General features: G+C 36.5%; 1 protein-coding gene across 50 annotated transcripts in view; it reads right to left on the bottom strand.

Moving 5' to 3' along the window:
* si:ch211-285f17.1 overlaps positions 1–16,333 on the bottom strand; it is a 288,027-nt gene that overhangs the window by 83,898 nt on the left and 187,796 nt on the right. For 46 of the 50 annotated variants that reach the window (XM_087309218.1, XM_087309237.1, XM_087309220.1 and 43 more), the window contains one exon: positions 4,425–4,629. In XM_087309218.1, coding sequence (XP_087165344.1) covers positions 4,425–4,629 — 205 coding nt within the window. Of the gene's footprint in view, positions 1–4,424; positions 4,630–8,852; positions 8,940–16,333 lie in introns of all 50 variants that reach the window. The other 4 variants (XM_087309215.1, XM_087309210.1, XM_087309212.1 and 1 more) reach the window with 1 other exon arrangement.

Below are 16,333 nucleotides of genomic sequence, written 5' to 3'. Positions count from 1 at the left end.
CTATTTTCAGAGTTTTTTAGCTGAATCCTGCACGGAACCAGGAGAGATTCTAGAAGCTCTCCTTTGTCAAATGCTAGCTATATCTTTTTTATATAATTCTCTGGAACATAATTAAAATTAAATTGTGAGCACTTCTGTCTTTGTGTCGTGTTCTTTGGAAGCCCAAATACAAAAACAGAACAAGCTCTGTGGAAATAGCAGTGTTTTGACGCCATTTTTGCTTTCTCTGATATAATATTATAGCGCCTCTGGACACGCCTCTTCACTGTGTGGGGTGTATTCACATGGTGAATGCGTGTAAACTGAAGCGTTTGTGATCTCACTAACCTAGATGTAGTTTTTGCAGTCCCCAAATTTTGTTTGTTGTAGGCTTTGCTAAGCTAACTCTGTAAAAAACAAAGCATTGAGCGTATTACATTCAGAGATGTTGTTCATGTTCACACAGCTACATTACACACCAACTAAAGTTTAAAAAATGGTATCGTAGTGGACCACCCCTTTAATAAAACACATTTTACATATTTAAATGAATTATGTCCCATGATGGCAATGTGAATTATATAAACATAAATACGAAATAAATGCAGCAAAATCTCACAAATCCAATAAATCTGTGCACTCTGTTCTCCAAAAGAAGGTCTTCCATAAGTCTAAACCAACACCTTTAAACAACAACAACAACTAAAATGAACTAAGAGTGATAATCTAGAGAAATGATGACTTACAGTGAGTCGGCTGATGCTGAATATTTCTAACATTTGTGTCTTCTCACCTTTGTTTACCTTCTCACGAAACAGCATCTAGTTTTTCCACACAGGTCTGTCTACATCCACATCTCCTTTTAGAGAGAATCGTTTGAGCTAACACTTTTTCTTCTCATAACTGTCTTTCCAGATGGTCCTTGTTTAAACCGACCAATCAGAGTTAGGTAGACAGAAAAGTTTCCCATTTCAGGGCCTGTGTGAGTGTGTGCGCACGTATGACCGTCATTCTATCTGGATGTTGGGTGTATACAGAATGTGCTGGTGAATGTGTGTATGTAGGCTGGCAAAGAGTCCTATTTCTGTGCGTTTCTTTGTGTGTGTCTGTGTGTGTGCTGTAAAATACGTCTGGGAGTTGTTAAGTACAGGCTATGGGATTTCAGCGGTGGAGACTCGTATATTTCCATTACATGAAGCGATAATGACAGAGTCGAATTTGCTGTTATGACACTGAACTTAAATAAAAGAGACAGACAGACAAACTTAAGTAAACACACACTTCCAGATGCTTTAACTCCGCAACTAAATCATTTAGCAGTAGACGGGAAATAAGTAAGGCAACGGAGCGAAATCTCTCATTCATCCCACTGAATTACACTGAAAGCTCAGCAGATTTCCAGAGAATTCGAACTCCATCATTCACAAAATTTGATTCGACATGCCTCTCAACCCTTGCTTGTCCTTATTATGAATGAAGTCTGAATTGAATGTGAAACATATATGCTTTATTGGAGTTGTGCTCGCCTCTACGACTGTCAAAAGCATAAATCCTGTGCAATGAGATTTTTAAGTGTGTTCTGAATTATTCTGAGAGATTGTTACTGAGTTTCTAGACAGAAGCATTTATATTTAATATACAGTTGAAACCAGAAGTTTACATACACTCTTAAAAAAAGGAACATAACCATTTTTTTTAAATGTCTGATGGTAAATCATACTAAACACTTACTATTTTAAGTCTGTTAGGATTACCTAAATGATTTACATTTGCTAAATGGCAGAATAATGAGAGAGAAATGAGAGAAATGAGAGAAAATGAGATTTTTTTTTTTTTTTTAGATTTAATTAATTTCTAGACAGTCAAAAGTTTATATACATTTCCTTGGTATTTTTTTGCTTTGCTTTTAAACTGTATGACTTTGGTCATCATGACTTCGGTATCCTTCCACAAGCTTCTCACAATAGTTTAAAGGAATTTTGGTACATTCCTCCTGACAGAATTTGTGTAACTGAGTCAGAGTTGTAGGCTGTCTTGCTCGCACAAGCTTTTTAAACTCTGCCCACAAATTTTCTAGATCAGGGCTTTGTGATGGCCACTCCAAAACATTCACTCTGGTGTCCTTAAAGCACATTTTAAACAATTTGGCAGTGTGCTTAGGGTCATGGTCTGTTTAGAAGACCCATTTGTGGCCAAGTTTTAATTTCCTGGCTGATGTCTTAAGATGTTGCTTCAGTATTTGTACATAATGGTCTTACTTATTTCACCGTTGGGATGGGGTTCCTCGGCTTGTAAGCTTTCCCCTTTTATCCTCTAAATGTAACACGGTTCATTATGGCCAAACAATTCAATCTTAGTTCCATCAGACCACAGGACATGTCTCCAAACATTTGTCTTTTTCCCAGTGTAAATTAGCAAATTGTAATATGGATTTTTTATTGATTCTGGCTTGTTTATTTTCCCATGTTGTCACACAAGGCAGTAGTGTGTTTGAAGTTTACTTAAATAGTTTTGTAATGAATAAACTTTTTAAGCAAAGTTCTAAAATGTTTCAGCAGCCCAAAATAAAATTAATATTAAGAGGTTTAGAGCTATGAGCCCAACTAAAGCAAACACTTTTCTCCATGATGGTGACTTTAGTCTATGTGGTCCACATATGTTTTAAGATAATTGGGACACATTTGCCATCTCTTCTACGGGCCGATTTAGGCTCACAGCCACATTAGCCATGGCTTACTGTGCCGAATATTTGCCAAAAGTGGCCCACATTTGCTTTAGGATAACTGGGCCACATTTTCCATGTCTTCTCTGGGCCACTATAGGCTTAAATCCACATTAGCCATAGCTTACTGTGCCGAATATTGACCAAAAGTGGCCCACATATGTCTTAAGATAACTGGGCCACATTTGCACTTAAAAGTGTGAGCCACTTTAGGTTTAGACCAAGATTACCCTTAATTGACTATGCCACATTTTTGCCAACTGTGGCCCACATTTGTCCTTCATCATTTGAGCCAAATTTATCATTTTCCATATGGGCCACATTAGGTTCCAACCCAAGCTCATTCTGAAAACGTAGCCCCGTAGGCCGTGTTTAGTTTTTCTCGAGCGAACGCTGCGGGGCGGTGTGGCACCGCTTCGCTCCTCCTCTTCGTGCTCTCTGACCGACGGCTCGGAGAGCTTTCCCGGTGCTAAAAAGTTTGTCCACTTAGCTCGTAGCGTTACGTCGGCGGAGTGGAGGAGGACCCGGCCGCGGGGACGACCGGGATCGGGTCCAGGGAAGAGCGGTTCCAGAAATCAGATAAGATGAAAAACAGAATCCGAAAAATAAGGGCAAGAACGCGGCGGGATCCGAAAACGCGATCGAAATCAAAGACGAGGGCTTTTGCTTTTTTTTTTCTAGACGGCTTTTGCAAACCATCGCTTGGGTTTAGGGAAGGAGGAGGAGGGCGGCTGGGTTGATCGTTCGGCCAGCCAGTCGCACGGACGGTGGCTCCACTGGGGCCTCCGGAGGCATTTCGTGCGAGAACAGCGCGGGCGCGAACGGCGCGCGCTCCCGACGCTCGAGACGCGAAAAGGCGTGCACAGCGGCCTCTTGCGGATCCGCGAAAACAAAAAACGCTCGAATACGTACCTCCCGGGACGTATTTCGCGGTCTGCAGAAACGTCCGCGGGGCTACGTTTCCACAATGAGCCCGGGTTGTTAGGTTCACATTCAGATTACATTTTGCCATAAGTGCCAAGTCTTTGCCTTAAATGGCCCATGTATGGATTTGAATCTTTCATCCCACTTTGACATTGTACAGGTGGGCAACTTCAGGCTTACATTCATTTTGTCTGGGCAGAAGGAATACCACCAGTGTTGCAAAACTGCCTAAAGTGGCCCACATTCGTATGCTATCTGGGAAAGGTGTTAAAATGTTAACCTGTTACAGGTTTACAGCTTTCATCAAAATATCTTTGTAGTAAAGTTCGCTGTTATTGTGAAGACAGGGTCGACGATTCAGGTAAGTCAATGTTTTTATTTCAATTTTTAGCCACAACACGTGCAACTGTGTGTGTGTGTGTGTGTGCTCTCCCCTCTCTCCCGGCTGCTACTTCTCTTCTCCTTAAGAAGGGTGTCTCTCCGGCTCAATCACTAGAACAAACAGGTGTTATTTATTATTTCTGATTGGCCTGCTGATTAGCCGCCGGGCTCTGAGCATGCTCTCCCCCCTCATTGGGTGTTCGATCATGCTTACCTCTCCACAATCTTCTTTTGTATTCAACAGATAAAAGAAGCTCATAATTGTTTTGGGACCACTTAAGAGGTGAGTAAAGTGTAATTGTGTGAATGAACTAGCAACTACCTAGCTACTATCTCACTCTGTATGGTTGTTGTATTTGAAATTTGTGTATTTGCTTATTTTGTAGTCAATTTACTATGTGTGTATCAATGTGCATACCTAGTGAGCGATCCTTGGTCTGGTTAGTAGAGCGGACCACTGGCAGACTGGCTCGAGAGCGGGAGCCTCGGGTGAAGGCGAGGGGCATATCACACTCAGACATGACCTCCAGAGCATCTAGAGAGACCAGTGAGCCGTGCTCTACCTGATCCACAAAAACAGGCACTGGACTCGGACACCCCACACTCTGCTTAGAGCCCCGGGTCTGGAGGAGGAAGAAGACGAGAGGTTTAGATAACAAGCTGGATTTGGTGAAACATCATTAGTGCAACTGCTGAAAATCTAACCCTTTTAGTCAGACCATACCAGGTTCAAATTGTCAGGCTGCTTTTAGGACATGGCAGGTGGTTTGTAGCTGGTTTAAAGTGGTATATAAGAACAAACCAGATCCAAAACATTTCTGCTGAAATAGCAATAATACCTTCTAAATACCTAAAATCTTTTATTTTTGACATGATGACAGTTTAAAGTATTTTACTAGTTGCTTAGGACACTGGTTCTCAAAGTGGGGGTTGGGACCCCTTGAGGTGTTGCCGTACAATGTTAGTGGGGTCGCCTGGTAATTTGCAAAAGTCTATTTATTTTTATCAAACCATGAGAATTACCATATTTTATCCATGAACTACTGAAGAGAAAAAAATAGTCGTTTATAGTTACTATACATATGCTTACTATATAGTTACTATAGTAACTTATAGTCACTAGTTCTATTGGATTGCCGCCCCTGGGGTAATAACATTATATTAAAGACACAGCAATAGCATCAGGTGCAGCAGATTGATTTTAAAACACCAAGTTAAACTTTCTGGCCCATTTACAGCACTGACATACATTAATAAAATTGAATGAAGAATATACTTTTTTTTAAGTTTTTTAAGAATAGGGTTTAAATTTGTGTGTTTGCGCCATTGCATTTATAACCACTGTATTTATAACCACCTCAGAGTATATTGGGGGTCGCGAGTCACTGGCATTGTCGTTTTTGGGGTTGTGGCCTGAATAGTTTGGGAACCCCTGGTTTAGTATACTAGGACTGTGTCCGAACTCACCTATTACTTAGTAGGTACTGCATTTAAATTTAAATGTACTACTCGGTCGTTAGAAAACTAGGTTCTATACAGTATGATTATCAGAAGTATGAATGGAACTCGAATGAACTACATCGGCCATTTTATCGTCATCATGTGACCTACCCGAATCAGCTGCGTCACTTCACTCTTATTTATGAATTCTCTCATGGTACATCATGGGATAGCATAGCATATATCAGATGCGCACTTCGGAATCTTGCCAAATGTAGTTGGTCATACGGATACTTCCTGCGTATTGTTTTTCGAATTCTCTCGCATACTGTTTTGGCCTACTATATTGTACGGAAGTATGCGATTTCAGCTACAGCTAAGTATTCAGCTTCAATTGCAATTTAAAGGCTTAACTAGGTTAATTGGACAAGCTAGGTTAATTAGGCAAATCATTGGACTACAGGGGTTTGTTTAAAGTCAACCAAAAAAACTTCTTAAGGGGGCTAATAATATTGACTTTTTAAAAATACTATTTTTATGCCGGCTAAACTAAAGGAAATAAGACTTTCTACAAATAAAAAATACAATAGGAAATACTGTGAAAAATCCTTCCTGTGTTAAACATCACTTGGGAAATATTTTTTAAAAATAATTATAATCTTATAATTTTGTCTTTAATTGTATTTGTCAGACTGTTTTTCAGGACACGGTGAGTGTTTTGTATCTGAAAAACGAGTCTACTAATATAAACCAGCTTGAGAAAGTAATTTTACCTTCTTTAAATATATCCTATATTAGCAGTTTTAGGTGGTCAGACAATTTTAGGCATAGTTACTGTTTTATAACTTCTTCAAAATGTTAAATCCAGCATAAAAACACAATTTTTGTCTTCTCTGCTGGAATAAAAACGTGTCTTACAAGTTAAAAACACGGTCAAGGTTGTTTTAAAGGGTGACCAGATTTTGGATTAAAGGAAGAACATTTTAATCTTGCCAACTAACAAGTTTTGAATACCTTTTGTGAGGTAAATGTAACGTGTTACATGATGGATTGTTTACAAGCCATTTTACTGATGTGTTTTCGGAGTGGAAACATAGATCACGATTACATGTGATACATTTCAGTAAGTCGTACTGTTTCTTTTAACACCTTTATTCATGTTTTCATGGTAGCTTTAATTAAATTAAATTGCTTTTGCATATACACTCATTATTGACACTGAATACAGATGACCCTAGTCCCACATTTACAACCAGAAAGTTGTGATTGGAAAGTAATTTTGTTTTGCAGAATATACAAAGACAAGATTGGCTACCAGTGATAGGCTGTTTTTGTGCGACAGAACACTTGCCTAACCTTTTTTTTTCATATTGACCTGTAATATGGGACTTTCCAGGGAAAATAAAGACAACTTGTCACCTTATTTGCACTCAAAAAAATTATTTTAACTGTTTGTTCAAACTACTTATTTTAAATGAGCTGAATCAACACAATTCCTCAGTTTTAAGTCCACTTAAATTTGTAAAAACAATTAAGTTTACTTAATCAAGCTGTGTTGGGACAACATGAAGAGATTGTGTGAAATGCCACATTTTTTTACATTGTATATGACATGGCAGGTTGTTTAATTTAGATACTGGCAACTTTCATACAACTATTTATTGCTTCTTGACTGGAAAACCAGATCCGAATCATTGTGCTTTTTTGGGAACATGGTTGACGGATTGTAGCTAAAGTTGTTGTCAAAAATATCCAGCTATTATTGGGCCTTTTACATCTTCTTGGCTAGAAAACAAACAGATCATACCAGTTTAATTTGTTCAGCCAGATTCCGGGGCATTGTAGTTTCATTAGCTGGTTCAAAGTAGTTTACATGCACAATTTAAAGGCATAGTTCATGTAAAAAAAACAAAAAAAAAACATCATTCACTAACTCAAGTAATTTTATGGATATCCATAGCAGTTTTCATTACCTAACATTCTTCTGTATATCTTCTTCTGTGCCCAACAGGTTTAAAACGTGTAAATAAGTAATTGTCTAAGAATGACAGTTTAAGATAATTCATTTGATTTAATATAATTTCATTCGTTATAATAATAGTTAATAAAATATTAAGTTTAAACTAGCTTCAGATGGCCAGGATGTTCCTTTGGACACATTAGCTGGGATGTATCTGATTCAAAGTTGTCTACAAGCATTAACATACATGATTTGGATTATCTTACAGGTCAACTGATTCATTTTTTCGGATACCATCCATTAAAACATAAAACTATGCCACATTTGGACAGTAAACCGCATCAAAAAATAAATAAATAAATAAAAAATTAGATAGACTTCACATCTGTAGTCATTCGTTCTTATCTATTTGATGATGACTAGTCTATACTTGGACTTTTGTTAGACATCCATTAGATTTTCAATGACAGCCCAAATTTAGCTTTGTTTTAGCTAAGGTGTCTAAGTTTGGAGGTCTATAAAATACCATTTAAACACACACACACACCTGAAAAAACAAAACAAAACAAAAAAATACCTGCTATGTTATTATCATCTACGCTAGCCATTGAAAAGGACATAACTAGGCCCACGTGGAATCTGTGTGCGCAGTTTTTTAGCCCATAGTTTAGTATTTAGTATGTATGTACTTGTGTGATTATGTCTATTTTAAATTCCTTTTACTAATATTATTATGATATAATACTAGTAATATTAAAATGTTCATATGATTTATTTACAATACAGTTTGTAAAGTAATATTTTCTGTCTTTTAGTAGATATATTATACGAGAGACTTGCTTGGTTTAGCAAATAAGAGGATGTAATTGGATTTGCATTGTAAAAATTGAATAAAAATGAAAAAGGTATTATTTTATCGTTTAATATATTAAGTTTAAGTTATGATACTCCCAAAAAATTGCTAAATTCTGTGCAGAAATAGCAAAAAATGTCCGCTGATTCTGTCTGGCTCTAAACATAACCCATTTAAACCATTAGAATCTGCTTATCCTTGGATTCCCAGACATTGCGTCTTCAACATATGCATAAAACTTGAACCACTCGCTGCGAACAATGCCAAAGTGTCTAAATACATTAACATATTGTGTAGCACACACACAGCACTTTCATTTAAAGCGACAATCACCTGCTGTACAGCTGTGAGCACTGCAATCAGTCATGCAGCATGACATGAAACAGACTCACTACATCCACCAAAAGCAAATTAAAAACACGTGCAGGATTTCTACTTAAAAACACACTGCCATTACAGACCTGCATGTATGTCAGTATAGCCAGTTAATTAGTTTCAAATCCTTTTTTTGTTCATGTTAAGTCGTTTTGTGGTGTTATTAAACACACACATGCTCCACACACACAAACACACTTGTTCGTGCAGCTACTGACTCTGCGTGAACCAGCAGCCTGGATTTTCAGCAGATATCTTTGAATGTCTATCTCAGAGTGCAAAGCCGACAGCATCCTCTGAAATGACTATTAGGACAGAAAGAAAGAGAAACAGAGTATGAACAAAACTTAAATGTGGGACACATGCAGAATAGAACAGAACATTGGGAATTGGGCAGAGAGGAAAGAAGTGCATGTTTGAAAATACCCCCAAATCAGATGATGGAAACTTCATTGTAAACCTTTCATAACCTTCAAGTACTTCCTCCTACACAGAAAAGTATGTGACAGACCAGACTCATGCTGAGCACATATGGGGCGTTACGCAAACCAAAGCAAGGTCTTGAGAAAGGCAAATGATCTCTCAGGGGTCAAATTCGGACAAACTGAACAGACACAATTACCACTGTCATGACAAATTCCATTTTAACTTGCCTTGGAATATATTGCTGTGACCTAGATATTTCTGGTTACTAGATATATTGGACATAGTGCTTACATAAAAATGACTGTCACCAATATTTCAGCTGATAACACTGCCTCTGTCATCTTTATTTTCCAGCAGGCAAGCCTTAGGCAGCTACTCCACACAGACAGAGTGAGCAGTGACAGGTAAAGTTTTCCTGACAAGTACATCCAGTTTTGAACAATAAGTCCAGAAAGACCAGAACCGCAAATAGGGATGCGACGATTAACTGGTTAGTTAATCTTAAAGGCTTCTCAACACCGTGTTTTTGCACGGAACAAAACTGCAGCAACTAAACAAAATTATGCCAACTGTGTGCTAGTTTGTACACCGAGACTAATAACCATGCACTCGGACTGACTATGACTGAAGCTATTAATTAGGGCAAGCTCGTTCAAGTTCGTTATTTCCAATGGACGGTCACGCTTTTTAGGTGCACCTAGTTGAGGTGACAGTGGGCTTTTGTGACCACGGGAACTGCATACGGCTGAAGTTTTAGGAAGAAGCAATGGAAAGTACTAGGGTTTGCAAACCCACTTAAAGCCACTTACAAATAATGGAGCCGATGAGAGCAATCATGTGGCAAGTGTTGATCCACCCGCCAAGATTAATCGATGTCTAATGACTCTTCGGTCTTTTGAATCAGGTATTGTGTCACAGTAATAGTACACTACTTCGATCTTTAGCTTTCACGCTTGTACTTAGTAATTTTAGGGAAAACCTCAGATACTGTTGGTTGGTTGCTTGTTGTGCACCTTTAATCCCAACCAAGTTTGTCAACACCATTATAATGACATTGATCACTCTGCCTAGTCTTGCAGAGTTCAGCAGAAAAAGTGATTGACAGGTGGTAATTTGTTTGTAACTTATCTTTGATCTATGATTTGGTTATGGGTAAAACAAACAGGGTTCTTACACCTTTTCCAACTTCAAAATCCAGCACTTTTCAAGCACTTTCAAGCGACATTTGTATGCTTTTCTAGCAACTAATATCCATGGTTGATTATGTATATATATTGTATGTACATTTAAATCCATTGTGCTATTTCAACTTACATTGTTGAATACTATAGAGCATAGATTTATTGGGATAGTTCACCCAAAAATTATTAAAAAATAAGTAAAAATAGTTGAGTTACTGGATAATATATGTATTGGAAGTATGTTTTTAAAATTCTTTTTTTTGTGTTCGTTTCTGAAGTTGATATCTCAAGAAATGAGCTCACAGTCAGATTTTGTTTGGGTGTAGTACCAAACTTCCGTTACCAGTCGTTCATGATATTTCATGTGCTTTGTTATTTTTATTTTTTTACAGTCAGTGGATTGGCGTTTCAGGTGCAAAGATGCATTCTGGGTGAATGTGTCCTAAATACATATGAAGCTAATAGGGCCAAAACAATCTGAATTTGAATTGTGTTAGTTTGAATTCTTAAAAAACTGTTAAAAATAGTTAATTATTCAATTTAACACAATTCAAATTCAGATTGTTTTGCCGTATTATTAGCTTCATAAATTCGCGCATACGGTGAACATTTTGTAATGAAAGCTGGTCGCACGACAACAATTTATGCACTCGCACATATGCTCCCAAATATATTTTGAGGTCACATAGATAAAATTGTGCACAAATGCAACCATAACAGTCACAATTTCAAGCTCTGCAATTTCTAATTCAAGCAGGTTCAAGCACTTTGTCAAAAATCCAAGCACTTTTCTAACCTTGAAAACACTGTATTAAAAATCAAGCATTTTTCAGGATTTCCACAACCTGTAAGAATCTTGAACAAAGACCATGCGGGTCAGGTAGTTGAAACGGTAGGCTACAAATAATTATTTCGTTATGAATTAATTAATTATTCATAAATAATTAATTCACCGCCGCCTACGACAGTGATGCCATCATCCATCGCGATGTTTCACATTAGACATCACACAATGCCAAATTGGTCGACATCACCAAACCTTACTTGTTCATGCTATATATAACTTTGTTATTAAAATAAATCATCATTTTTAAGATGATAGCACTGTCAAACATAGATTTCAATGATAATACTCTCTCTCTCTCTCTCTCTGTCTCTCTCTCTCTCTCTCTATCTATCTCTTTTTATCTATAGAAATTTTAACCCTAAGTAACGTATTTCAAACTTACAACATTGTAGACAGCACCCTCTAGTGGATTTGTCATCTGAAATGTGTACCGAAATGTATTTTACGTTTCACAGCAATATAGGCTGAGGCACATGTTTTCAATTATCATGGGCTAAATATATCGCACCCCAAAATGTAGTTCTTCTGACAAACACTTGCAAAAGAAGTCACAAAAGAAACATTAAGTAACACCTGAACAAATCCCAAAATATATTTGAAATGTATTTATTTTAAAATGATCAAATATGCATTATTCAAACATATCACTTTCATTGAAACCATCAAAAGATCTACATGAACGTGAGTAAATAATGACGAAATATTCATTTCTGAACTATTCCTTTAAACTCATGTAGCATGAATCATTTTCAGTCAGATAAACCAAATAGTGAGTCATGAAATCTGATATAGAGCGCTTTTGATATTCAAATTAGCCGATGAACCCTTTAAAGTCATCTAATGTACAAAAGACAGATCTCTTGACACTGAAACACCCACACACCTGCGGTTTCTTGTAATTTAGATGTTTATTCATCTCTTTGATATGAGGCAGCAAAAAAGAGAGTTTGAACTAAACCAGATGCAACCGGATCAGAACTTTCCAGACCACAGCAAAGTGCGCTGGGGTTCTTTTGAGGGCAGGAGGGGGGAAATTAGATCCAAAGCCACCAACATGATGATATTCAGCGGGCACACAGGAGGCTGGAGCTGTCAACCCACTGATGACAATAAAAGCTCAAGGGTGTGTTTGTGTGCGTGTGTAAGGCACCACAGGTTAGCTCCTATTCTCAGACCTCTTCTATAATTAGCTAAAGTTCAACAGAAGTTCAAAAGGGATAGTTACACATCTCAATGGAAATAGCAGAACTGAGAGAAACTAAAATAAATATTATAGTGCAGCTTAAATACTGAACTATATTATTGAATACAAAAAGCTTATATTAAGAATAAGTAAAATACTAATGAATATATATATATATATATATATATATATATATATATATATATATATATATATATATATATATATATATATATATATATATATTCAGGTTAAAGTGCTATTTAAAAGCTTAACTAGGTTAATTAACTTAACTAGGTACATTATGTTAATTAGGCAAGTCCCTGGACAACAGTATTTTTTTTCTGTAGCTGAACAAAAAAAAAGGGAAAAATCTGATAATATTGACAATACATTCATTCATTTTTTTAGCTTATTTTCCTTTATTAATCTGGGGTCGCTACAGCAGAATGAAATGCCAGCTTGTCCACACCAAACTCCACACAGAAACGCCAACTGACCCAGCCAAGGCACCAGCAACCTACCCACTGCGCTACCGTGCAGCCCAAAGATAGCAATGAATATTTGATATTATTTTCACTATATGCTCAAATAATACCATTTAAAATTATTCAATTAATCGATAATTAATAAATTAATCTTAATTAATAAAAGCTCATTAAATAAAATAAAAGTAATCACAGTATATTCATTTTCTTGTCGGCTTAGTCACTTTATTAATCCAACATCGCCACAGCGGAATGAACCGCCAACTTATCAAGCAAGTTTTTATGCAGCGGATGCTCTTCCAGCAGGAACCTATCTCTGGGAAACATTCACACACTCATACACTACGGACATTTAGCTTACCCAATTCACCTGTACCACATGTCTTTGGACTGTGGGGGAAACCAGAGCACCTGGAGGAAACCCACGCGAACGCAGGGAGAACATGCAAACTCCACACAGAAACGCCAACTGAGCCAAGGCTCGAACCAGTGACCTTCTTGCTGTGAGGCGACAGCACTACCTAATGCGCCACTGCTTCGCCCTAATCACAGTATAATAATAGTTTAATTCTAACAGCAAAAATGTTACAATAGTAAAAAAAAAGTTACAATAGTAATTAATAATAGTCTGTTAAACATAATACACTATAATAAACCAATTAAATATTTATTAAATGTATTAATTATATAAAAATACACCAAAATATTATTCACCTTAAAATTTATGTAAAATATATTATGTTATAAAAATAGGCAAAAAAGCAATGACAATTATATATTTTTGTTTACAATATACTTAAATAACACCATTTAAAAATGATTCAATTATTTAAAAATTAATCAATCTCATTTAATAAAATTTCATTAAAAATAATAAAATAAAATTAATCACAGTAAAATAATAATTTAATTCTAGCAGCTAAAAAAATTGTTTGTTCGTTAAAGTACCATTTAAAAGTTTAAATAGTAATTAATAATAGTCTGTTAAAAATAACACACTATAATAAGTCAATTAAATATTTAGCAAATTATTGAATTATATAGAAAATACACCAACATAGTATGTTAAAAATTATATGGTAGTGGTTATGCTATGGTATCATTGCCATTAGCAATAAGCATCTGTGCTGTTAGAGCTAATACTGCTCACATCATTGCTGATACCATTCTAATTTGACTGAATAGCAGCTGCACAGCTGATGCATGTTTACTAGAAAGTCTGTATGATTTTAAATGTGTGTATTTTACTGAAGATATCTCGATAAGAGTGTGTGTTCACCTGACTTCAGTGAGATTCACAAAACTGCATAAATTATCACTGCGGAAACTTGATTTCCGCGTCTACAAAGAGATGTTATCCCACAAAACATAATATGGTTATGATAACTCACTTATCTTCAATTTGCTTAACTTTATGGTCATCTGTGTGGAAATTGTGGCTAATAAAATAGAGAGAAACATTCATATCTGGAACTGTAAGAATAATAAGGTTTGTGTGTGTTGGCAAGATTTACAAAGATACAAAGAGAGATAATAAGCACTGTATTTTAATTTTGCTTTGGCAATATTGCGAAGCCTTTAGAGTCGAGCCAATAAGGTTTGTTATGAGAAACAAAGAAGAAAGGCAATAAAAAAAAGTGATAACCGCACCAGATTCCACAAAGATTTTTTAAGACCAATAATAACCAGCTAATGTATCTAGAAGGACTGTATAGTGATGATCTGAACTGGTCCTGAAGTTTGTTTAACCCATGATGCTTCAGTTTAGCTAAGATTTATATATACATGTAGTCCTGGTTCACACTGCATTTTAAGATGGAACCTAAACATACTACAAAAAAATTATGTATTACGATGTATTCTATACTCGAATCAGCAACCTTCTTGCTGTGAGGCAAATATGCTACCCACTGCGCCACCGTGCAGCCCCCTTTTTGTCAATGTTGTGTTTATATTTGAGTCAAACTATGCCAGAGTTTGTCTCAAAGTAAGCTCAGACAATTTTTCTAGCAGGCTCAAAATGTGGTCTCAAATAACAGATTCCCATCAAATATCACCCCCAAATAATTGACGAACAACGTGGACTAATTAAACATCCTTCAAGAATTAGGCAGTATTCTAGGTTTTTGTGCAAGAGTATTTTTGGTCTAATTAACAAAGATTTTTTAGGACCAATATTAACCAAGTAATGTTTCTAGAAGGACTGTACAGTGATGATCTGAACTGGCCCTGAAGGTTGTTTAACCCATGATGCTTTGGTTTTGCTAGGATTAATATACATTTAGTCCTTGTTCACACTGCATTTTTAGACAGAACCTAAACATACTACAAAAACATGATGCATTTCAATGTATTCTATACTTGAACCAGCAATCTTCTTGCTGTGAGGCGAATGTGCTACCCACTGCGCCACCGTGCAGCCCCCTTTTTGTCAATGTTGTGTTTATATTTCAGTCAAACTATGCCAGAGTTTGTCTGAAAGCAAGCTTAGACCATTTTTTGCAAACTCAAAATGTGGCCTCAAATGACAGATTGCAATCAAATATCACCCCCAAATACGTGATGAATGACGTGGACTAATTAAACATCCTTCAAGAGTTAGGCAGTATTCTAGGTTTTTGTGCAAGAGTATTTTTGGTCCAATTAACAAAGATTTGTTTTAAACCAATAATACCAGTTAATGTTTCTAGAAGGACTCTACAGTGATGATCTGAACTGGCCCTGAAGGTTGTTTAACCCATGATACTTCGGTTTTGCTAGGATTCATATACATTTAATCCTTGTTCACACTGCATTTTAAGATGGAACCGAAACATACTAAAATAACATAATGTATTTTGTGACACAACCCAATGTATTTGTTGTATTTGTGTACTTGTGATGATATTTTATCAGTTTAAAACTAGTGAAGCTAGTGAACCAAGAGTCAAAACAGTTTGGAAATCATCCATCACACACAGGATCTGTAATTTGGAGATTTTTCCAATGCTTGTATTGGATTATAAAGGGCAACATCAGAATGATGAGAAGAAAAAAATGGTATGTTTGAGTTGGGCTGGGCGATAATTCGATATCGATAATTATCACAAAATATAATTTTTTGATAAAACGATAATGACAGTTCGATAATATTTGTGCACTGTGCATAACGCTGCTAAAGCATTTTGCAGCCTCCCCTTCCGGTTGCCCCAATCAGTACAAGTTTACAGCCATACAGTGTTAGTTGCATTTGGAGGAGTGAGAAACAAATAAGGTAAAAAAAAAAGGTCAGAGTCACAGACTTGAAACGTCACTAGACATCAGCCTGGAGCTACTTCGTTTTTTGCAATCAGACTCATAACAGAGCAACGTGCACTGCAAACTGCACAGACGACTCGTGTCATCAAAAGCAGGCAACACCACATACCTGTTTCATCATTTGAAACAATACCACCCTTATGAAGATGTAAGGACCAAGTTTGTTCAACAGAAATCTATGAAGTCAATCATCAGTTTGACAAGGCTCCCTCCCTTTTTTTGTTACTGTGCTTTGTGTACTATGTATGTACTAAATTATATGAAGAGTTCAGATGCA

The sequence above is a fragment of the Danio rerio genome, chromosome 24, assembly GCF_052040795.2.
Source record: "Danio rerio strain M-AB ecotype USA chromosome 24, GRCz13ab, whole genome shotgun sequence".
Lineage (NCBI taxonomy): Eukaryota > Metazoa > Chordata > Actinopteri > Cypriniformes > Danionidae > Danio > Danio rerio.
This window is presented reverse-complemented; position numbering and strand designations above follow the sequence as displayed.